The following is a 10,000-nucleotide window of genomic DNA, read 5'->3' as shown; positions in this document are numbered from 1 at the left end:
CACACACACACACACACACACACACACACACACACACACACACACACACACACACAAAAGTTCACTGGAGAGGCATTTGAATGAGAAAAGTTTTTTTCTGAACATCTCAGTTTCTGGGCCATTGATTTCTTTGTTCTTGGTCAAACGTATACTGCCTTTGACTCTGATGCCAGATGCTCAGCCTCGTCTCCTCCCTCTCTCATGCCGTTTCTCAGCACAATCTCTCAAGATGAAATTCAAATTCAGATTTCTGTAGCCGTTTCCGACGGACTGAAGTTTAAAAAAAAAAAAAGAACAGAAGAACTTGAACTCTAAAAGTGTGAAAAAGTTTTGCAAACTGAGAACAGCAATCTCTCAGTCTCAGTCTGTCTGACAGATATTGTGTCCAATGCAAGGTGTCCAATGTATTACTTTTCAGATTAGGTTTTCACCAGCCATTCCGCTACACACAGAAATGCACTTGGCACACACACACACAAACACACACACACGCACACACACACACACACACACACACACACACACACACATATAAGCACGCTCATAGACAAATAGAAATGCACACACACACACACACACACACAAACACACTCAACGATCAACACAACGACACACAGACCCAACCCCAGAGGCCTGTATGGAGAATCGGTGTGACTGCATTGGATTCTATCAATTTCTCTAAACACCTCGGAGAAAATGTCCTTTTCACAAATCCCGTCTGAGATGGGACTTACCGGACAGTACAGAACAAAGACAACAAATAAAGACCCCTAAAGCTGTCAACCAGAGAGCACTTAGTAACAAAGAGAGGGGTGGCGGGCGGTGGGGGGGATGGAGTCTTTTGCATTTTTTCTCAGCACAACATGATGGCAGTAGACTGGCTCTCCTACTGACACGTCTCAGTTGTGAGCTGACGTTCTAAGCAATACTTGACTGTGAGAGTGCAGCTCTCCCTCTCGGGGTCCGTGCCATCACCGCACAGCTTGAGTCCTGGCGTGAGATGTTCCAGAAAGCACGGGCACACCTGGGGATATCAAGCCAAGGCTTTCCCATGCCCTACATCTCCCCAATTGAATTATCACCAGGTCCACTGCCAGTGTGAAGGTGTGATGGTGATTGTGTTTGTGTTTGCTTGAAAAGTTTGTACAGCTCTGTGCATGTGTGTGTATGTGTGTTTGTGTGTGTGTGTGTATGTATGTGAGAGTGTGTCTATGTATGTGTGTGTGTGTGAAGAGTGGCTTGTTTCCTGCAGTGCAGTGTTATTAGGGGTTCTCTGAGGATGATGTGTGAGAGGCTATTGTTGACTTTGATGCGGTCTGATTTCCCCTGGCTCCCTCTCGGACTGATTCCTCTGTGTGTGTGTGTGCGCGTGCGTGTGTTTGTGTGTGTGCGTGTGTGTGTGTGTATGTGTGAGAGAGAGAGATAGACTGAGTGGGTGGATTGGTTGTTTGTAACTTGAATTCCGTTGGATTCCTCTTTAACTGGATAGAAAAGAGAGAAAGAGAAAGATATAACTATAGAGAGAAAATGGCTACGCTCTCATAAAGTCACCCGCCTCATTTTTCCAGCAAGCGTCAGCTCCCCAAAACCTCTCAGCTATTTGGCCTCTCAGTTTTATGGGGCTGTGTGGTGTTGTTTGAAAGTTAGCCTTTTCCCACAGAGGTGTGTGTATGTTTGTGTGTTTGTGTGTTGCTATGTTTCTGTCTGTGTGTGTGTTTTTGTGTGTATGGGAGAGACAGAGAACGAGAGAAAGGAGGGGGGGGGGGGGGGGGGGGGGCTGCCCATGCATACATGTGTGCACAAGGATATGTGTGTTTACCCACAGCTATAGGCATGTACGTGCATCAGCCTAAGAATGTTGTGTTCACTGAGCCCTTTCCCATGCTAACTGTAGCTCTGGCTCTCCCTCCTCTTTGGCCAAGGCCCTATACATGTGAAGCCCATACTGAGGCACATAGCGGGCGGGGAGGGCTGCTCAGTCACATCACACAGGCCTGCCCGGGGCCCCAGTGCTCTTTCCCCTCATGTGAAGGCCCGGAGCCTGCAGAGTCATGTCTCTCTCTCAGTCTAGTCTACCCTACACAGCATGCTCGTTTGTGTGTGTGTGTGTGTGTGTGTGTGTGTGTGTGTGTGTGTGTGTGTGTGTGTGTGTGTGTGTGTGTGTGTGTGTCTTATTAGTGGTGGGAGGATGGTTGTATGTGTGTGTTTGTTTTAATGCGGTTATGATGATGACAGGGTTTTGCAGGGTAGTGTGTGTGGTTTCTTTCTCCCTTCTTTTTCCTCAATCTGTCTTTTCGGTTCTGCTGTCTCCCTCTCGCACAAACACACCCTAGTACACACACACACACACACACACACACACCCTAGTAAACACACACACACAGACACACACACACACACACACACACATACACAAACACACCCTAGTACACACTCACACGCACACTCTTTCCCAGACGTCCTCTTGCCCCCATCCACCCCATCACACACCCCACCCCTTCCTCCCTGCATCTCCTTAGGATTAGAAGAAAGCCAGTCAAGTTCATCTGCAGTGTGTGTGTGTGTGTCTCTGTGTGGTCGAAAACACACCGCAGGGCCTCTGTGAGCCCCCTCTCAGGCTCTTCTCAACCATTTATCCCCCCACCCCTTCCCTCTTTTTTGTTTGGACGAAAGAGAAAAAAAGGAAGAAAAACTTTGGTCGGGAATGTAACCGAAGGGTCACCCGAGCGCTACGCGACTCTCGTCTGAGGCGTTAGTACCGATTTTATCTCTGACCGCTCGACCCTTTGTTGAATAACAAGCCCCTAACAGATGCTTTTACCGCCATCGTATAGTGGGTTTCACGTGCTTGTGATTTTGGTAAGGTGATTTGGTGATTTGAAAGGCGAGGAAGACGATTATTGCAAAGAAAATAAAGTGAATCTCACCTCCCCCCGTGAGTCTTTTCTCCTTTTGTTAGCATTGTTAGCTTATTTTTCAGAGTTCATGGTAAAGTCGAACATCCCGGAGGCAGGATTAGTCACTCTGAAGGGTCGGGGCGACCACACCAAGTGGAAGTGAAGGATCTTAGACGTATCACAGTGTAGAACTTTCCGGAGTGTTTCTGCGGCACAGAATCAATAGCCCAAGTTTGTTTAGAATACCTTATCTCCATCAAAGAAGCGGGGTGTTTGTTATTCTGCGCATGATCCTTTGGCCCATACAGTCGCCTATTTTCCTAAGATTACCATTTATCTTCAGCTTTGTCCAATGAATTCCAATTTTGTGTAAATGCCAGTAAACATGATCCCTGAAATGCAAGCAACTGGACTATGTGTCTGTGTGTTTTGACATGATTTTCTGTTTGTTGTTGATATGGCATACAGATGGGTATTGTTAGCACTTACACTGGTTGTCATACAGCTGCGGTGCTCAGAGCTGTTTCACTGCCCTGTGCTCTGCTGATGAGACTTTTATCACGCTGCTCACTTCAGATACAGGGTCAGTGGCTTTAACAGGCTGCCAGACTTACCTGTGGGTGTGACGTTATTAATGCTGAACTCAGACCAGTGTTCGGAATTGAAAATGAAGCAGCAGCACAGTGGTGCTACCTTGAGTCATGGCAGTTTGAGTGGAAGGGAAAGTGCAAAGAGTGCATAGACTAAAACATGTATGGAGGACAGATACCTCCCAAAGTGCTCTCTCCCCCCTCTCTTTCTCCCTCTCTCCCTCGTTTTCTCTCTCCCTCCACTCTCTCTGCTTCATAAGATATGCATGGGCATAAACACAGGCAACAATGCAATGCTTTCTGGGAGATATCAGTTTTGGCCCTCACCACATGGGCTCATTATGGTGTTTAAGTTATTTACCATCCTGATTATGCCGTTTATTATTTCAACAATATTGAGCTATTCGCTTTGATAGGGTGCCAGTAGGCTTGTTTTGAAGTCGGGAAGCCATGGCAGGAACGCGAGCCAAGAGCAGGGAAGGCGAACGCCTGAGACGGGAGAAGAAGAGGGGGAAGAGAGGATTGGGAGAGGAGGGGGAGGAGGAATGAGAGGTTGACTTCAAACGAAAAAAACAACTGGGTTGGCCTGGAATCGTTGAGCGGATTTTTGGGACACCTCAAGGCTCCTTCTGGGGTCTTCAGGTGTATTGTTTCCCGGTGGGTTCAGTTGGGCCAGAACCGCTGATGGCTGACCCAGTCATGGTGTTTTACACGCCCTGTCACGGTGGTTTGAGCCTCTGCCAATCGTTTGCTTTCCTCTACTGCCATGAAAACTGATTTTTAATGGTTTTATTTCTTTCTCTCTCTCCTTTTTTCATATTTTTTTTGTTGGGCTATTACTTACCTTATTGGTCTCTCTCTCTCTCTCTCTCTCTTTCTCTCTCTCTGTCTCTCTTTCTGCAGCCCCTATAGAACCGCTGTTGTGTAAGTTTGCTGACGGCGGGCAGAAGAAGAGGCAGAACCAGACCAAGTACCCCCAGAACGGCCGCCCGTGGCCCCGGGAAGGGGAGGTAAGCTCCAGACCACAACCCCACCCCCACCCCCCCCTCGGAGTCCTGCTCCCTGGTCTCCTCCTCTGATCCCTCCTTTCATGTTACTCTGCACTGACCTCTACAGACACCACAGTGGACCCAAACAATAGGGCACAACCTTGTGTTTCAGCGAGCCCCGTTGAAATATGCATATCCAACATCCAAGGCCACGCTGGCTCTGTGTCAAAGAAGTCACACAGGAGGTAATCATGCCTTGGGTTAACCACCGGATGATACATTCACGCACTGTTCATAGCATTGAATTCATAGCAGTAAGTGTCATCAGATACCACAGCAAAATAGAAAGACATCAGTATGGAGGGCAGTGATCCAGTGATCCCTCTCTTCTGTGTATCACTCTACGAGCAGCCCTGGGTAAAGACAGAGAGTCGGTTACTCCCTTAGGCTCTTTGTTTATCCACATAGGCCCTCCACTGCTGTTTATGTCCTCAAAGACACATAGATGCACAAATACAGAAATGCACACTGAGACATGCATGCCAGTACACACACACACACACACACACACACACACACACACACACACACACACACACACACACACACACACACACACACACACACACACACACACACACACATAGACACACACACAGACACACACACACACACACAGACACACACACACGCACAGACACACACACACGCACACACACACACACACACACAGACACACACACACAGACACACACACACTCACATACTCTGCTTCAGTCTCGAGGGGTGACAAATGTAAAATCCTGTGGACACTTGTATACACACAGAGTGGTCCTGAGTTGAAGCTAAAGGTTTATCAATGATGTGATAATGAGATGTGAGTCTTCTGCTACACAGCTGCTTGCCTTGGACTGATGCACCTGCTTTACAGTACAGTAGATGCTGTTGTGATCCTCGCCCACAGAGCCAAGCCCAGAGAAGAGCAAACAGACACACAGAAATAAGCTTTTCACATGAAACAGCTCCGAAGCCGACCGAGTCAAACAAATCACAGCCCACAATAACCCCTCAGGCTCCAGATAAAGCCATGGCAACAGCAACGACAACAAACAACATGAAAACTCTTTTGCTTTGTGTGTGTGTGTGTGTGCGTGACTGTGTTTGTGTGTGCATGGGTGGGTGTGTGTGTGTGTCTGTGTGAGATAGACTTTGTGTGTATGTTTGAGACTGATGGAGACACCGGTGCGTTTGACTGATGGAGACATCTGGCCATGTTTAAGTTCCCTGCCTCGCACTCAGCCGGTTAATCTCCCCTCTCATTTCCCGAAATTGAGCCTGGCCGGGGGAAAATGGCAGGGCAGAGGGGCCGTACCCAGAGCTGGGGATGTGGGGTTGGGGGGGGGGGGGGGGGGGGGGGGGGGCTGTATTGATGGAGGGCTGGTGAGACCCAGTGCTCAGAGAATGGCACCAAGATCGAGGTCTTATTACAAGTGCCAGTTCAGCTCCATTTCCTAAGACACACACACACATACACACACACACACACACTCACACACACACACACACACACACACACACACACACACACACACACACACACACACATACACACACACACACACACACACACACACACACACACAAAAACACACACACACAAAAACACACACACACACACACACACACACACACACACACACACACAAAAACACACACACACACACAGACCCAAGTCAGACCTGCTCTCAAGGTCCCTCCCTGCTCATGACAAGCACATCCCATTGGCTTGAGCCAGTCAATGTTTTCATTATACTCTGGCAGGCCAAATAACAGTCAGCCACATGCAATGCCTTGTAGTGCAAGACCTTCGTTGTCCCACTCCATACATTTCCATACAGTCAGACAACACACCAGCAGTCTACTTTTCCCACCAACACACACCATTTTGGTCCTTGTGTGACCATCCTTAGAGTCTGTGTAGAGCGGCTGGCCGGTTTCTTTACGGACATTCTCAATCTGTCCCAGGCCCAGGCAGTTGTCCCCTAAAGCTTTAAGACTACCACCATCAGGCCAGTGCTGAAGCACTCCACAGCTACGGCCCTGAATCACTGCTGCCCAGTTGCACTCATCTCCGTCATTGCAAAGTGCATTGAGAGACTGGTTCTCTCACATCTAAAATCCTGTCTGCCAACCACCTTGGACAGACCCCCATCAGTTTGCCTATGGCACTGACACTAAAATCACTAAAATGAGCACATCCTTGTGCAATTGGACCTGGTCTTTCTGATTAACAGGCCCCAATCTGTTAGACAACCTCTCCTGTTTCACTCCCACCCTGAACACCTCTTCTCTTGTCCCTCTTCACCCACTGCTGCGTTCCTGTACGTGGTTATAACACCATAACAACATCACGTTTACAGATGACCCCACGGTGGTAGGCCTGATCAGAGGGGACGACGAGACGGCCTACAGGGATGAGGTCCAGCACTTGGCCAACAGCAACCTGGCCCTTAACACCCAGAGATCCAAGGAGATCAATGTGGACTTCAGGCGAGCTAGGAGCCAGGAACATGTGGCACGTGTATCAAGCCTCAAATTCCCTGGAGTCCAAATCTCCGACAGTCGCTCTGCATCAGGCTGCTAAGCACTCCAACGGGTGGAGAAAACTGCCTTACGGATCACCGGCACTCAGTTTCCCATTTAACATTTAGCATAAACGCTGCTTGGACAGGACGAGAAGCATTAGGCATTACAGGAGCCTCTGCTCTGCTCTGCTCTGCTCTGCTCCCAAACCTCCAGGCGCAGGAAGAGCTCCTTCCCCGAGGCTGTGACTCTGCTGAACTCCACACCACAGCGCTCAGAATTACTGCACTCAATACTGTCTCAGTGCTTTAATATCTGCACTGCTCATTCATGCACAGGCTGAACCTCTCACATTGTTCAGATGACTATTATTTATGTTGTACATACAACCAACAGTACTTTTCTAAACTGTACATACAATCCTTATATATACAGTCCCCTTTCCAAGTCTGCCCACTTCATCTCTATGTATAACATATTTAATTAGGATTATAAATAATCTGTTTAAATGTTGCTGTAAGATAGTGCAAAGCTTAATAAGCGTAGCTAAATAATACTATTCTTTTGTACTCCTGGTTAGATGCTAACTGCATTTCATTGAGTTTGTACCTGTACTCTGCTCAATGACAATCAAGTTGAAGCTAATCTAATCTAATCTAGCCATTTTCAGGCTGTGCTGCTGCCCGTATGGGTCTCTGTGGACCTCAGCCAGGCCATCAAGGGCCCGCTCTTGTGTTTGCTGTGTGACTGGAGCACTGCTACCAAAAAAATCCAATAAAGAGCCAACTAGCCATGCCATGCCCCGTTATTCGTTTAGGCAGCGGAGCGGCGTGTCAACCTGAGCTATGCCCCCGACAGCCTTGTAAATACCAAACTGTGGCTGGATGAAACTCTGCGAGCCATGCCCCACCCCCACCCTCCTCCTCCCTCCTCCTTCTCATCCTCCTCCTTTATTTTAGCCTCAATAAAGCCCCAGTGGGACAGAGGTGTAGCTCACGCTGTAAGCCCCAGTGTTGCTCTACACAGATGGTGTTAAGAGTGTGTGCACTGGGGGCCTATTAGGCTTCTCCCTGGTAGTCCTCTCTCTCCCTAAGATTTAATAGAGGCAGCCGCTGCCACTGCCTCTGCCTCTGCTGCTGCTTCATGTTTGCCGTAGCTCTGGGGGCTTGGCTGGGTGGCAGGGGGGATATATATCTGTTGTGATTCATAGGGACCCTTTGTTTCTCAACTGGTCTCGTTATTGTTGTGTGTGGTTCTTTAATTGTTTCAGAGTGGCATGGCGTTAACCTACGACCCTTCCGTGATGCAGAACGGGTGAGTGCATTTTACTTTTGTTTCTTTCCTTCCTCCCCCATTTGTCAGTTTGTCTTCCTCTTCCTCTTCCTCCTCCTCCTCCTCCTCCCCCTCCTCCTCCTGCTCCTCCCGTGGCTGTCCTGTCTTCTTGCATGTGCTCATTTTTTGCCCCCGTGGTCTCTTTCATCTTCAGCTGATCCCACAGATCCCTGTGCTTTCAGCAGGCTGTTAGGGGAGAACACACACGCCCATCAGAAAACATACACACATACACACACATACACACACCCACACACACACACTCACACATCACAACATATAAATACCACTTTTCACATAGACACACACACTCTCTTTCTTTCATGCAAACATATACACATATGCACATATACACACAGCAATAACACTGTCCATGTGCACAGGAAATTCTGTCTAACATACACATACAGTAATGAAGGCTACGAAAGATGTGCTTCAACAAAGACTTGCATAACCCTACACTTCCATAACCCGATCCATGCACACAAACACACACAGACCCACACACACATACACACACACACATACCTGGTGGTGTCAGAACAGTGTTCCTGCCTGTGTTGCACTCCGGGTGCAAGTCTTTCGTCAGCTGACAGTTGGCTGTGCAGTGCCCATGAGAGGAAGGGAGAGGAGAGGGGAGAGGAGAGGGGAGAGGAGAGGGGAGAAATGGAGGATAGGAGCCCCACGCTCCATCCTCGTCTGCTGGGCTTGGCTGCCAGGAGCTCAGCCTGTGATCGGGGGTCCCTGGGGACCATCCCAGCAGCCCTACTCTGTCAGGTGCACCCGCTCTCCCAAGCTCCTGACACAGCACTTACCGCTCTCAGAGAGAGACAGAGCAAAGGGGGACAGGGAACGAGGGAGAGAGAGAGAGAGAGAGAGAGAGAGAGAGAGAGAGAGAGAGAGAGAGAGAGAGAGAGAAGAGAGAGGGAGATCTGGGTGATTATAGGAAGGCTGGGATAGACAGAGCAGGCTGTCCAGGGAGGGCAGGCTGTAATCAAGGAGCGCTGGAGACAGAGCTGCACTTCCCCACCAGCTGTCCCCACTATGAGCAAACTCTAAAGGAATCCTGCTTCTCATCGCGAGCCATTCATTGCCATTCATGAGGCTGGGAAATGACACACTAAATGAGCTTTGGACAGGGAAGAGACAGGGGTGTCAATCTCTGCAGCCGAACCAGGCTGTGCTCTCATGGGAATGGAAACACACACACACACACACACAGAGACACACACACACACACACACATTATTCCTATGTCTGTGTGACATAGGAATCAGAATACAGTATGTGTCATCTAAAAGCTACGCATGTCCATTTTTCTGAATTACCCTTCTCTGTGCATGCAGGTGTGTTTGTACGCTCATTTGCATGTGTGTATGTATGTATGTGTATGCGTGTGAGTGTGTGTGTGTGTGTGTGAGTGCATAAGTCTGTTTGTGCGTGTTTGAATGCCCAAATGCGTGTGTGTGTGTACTTGTGTGTGTGTGTGCATGTGTGTGTGTGTATGTGTGTGTGTATATGTGTGTGCGTGCACAAGTCTGTTTGTGTGTGTGTGAATGCCCTAATGCATGTGTGTGTGTGTGTGTGAATGCCCAAATGCGTGTGTGTG

At 48.7% G+C, this 10,000-nt stretch overlaps 1 protein-coding gene across 2 annotated transcripts in view; it reads left to right on the top strand.

The window, feature by feature from the left end:
* Positions 1-10,000, top strand: part of rbms3 (RNA binding motif, single stranded interacting protein) — a gene marked incomplete at its 3' end in the record, with an annotated part of 138,733 nt that overhangs the window by 107,115 nt on the left and 21,618 nt on the right. For both annotated transcript variants that reach the window (XM_080858486.1, XM_080858487.1), the window contains exons 7-8: positions 4,391-4,497; positions 8,330-8,373. In XM_080858486.1, the coding sequence (XP_080714612.1) occupies positions 4,391-4,497; positions 8,330-8,373 (151 nt within the window). The remainder of the gene's footprint in view (positions 1-4,390; positions 4,498-8,329; positions 8,374-10,000) is intronic.

The sequence above is a fragment of the Sprattus sprattus genome (genome assembly GCF_963457725.1).
Source record: "Sprattus sprattus genome assembly, chromosome: 19".
Taxonomy (NCBI): domain Eukaryota; kingdom Metazoa; phylum Chordata; class Actinopteri; order Clupeiformes; family Clupeidae; genus Sprattus; species Sprattus sprattus.
Note: the sequence above shows the minus strand (reverse complement) of the source record. Positions and strands in the feature narration are given on the sequence as shown.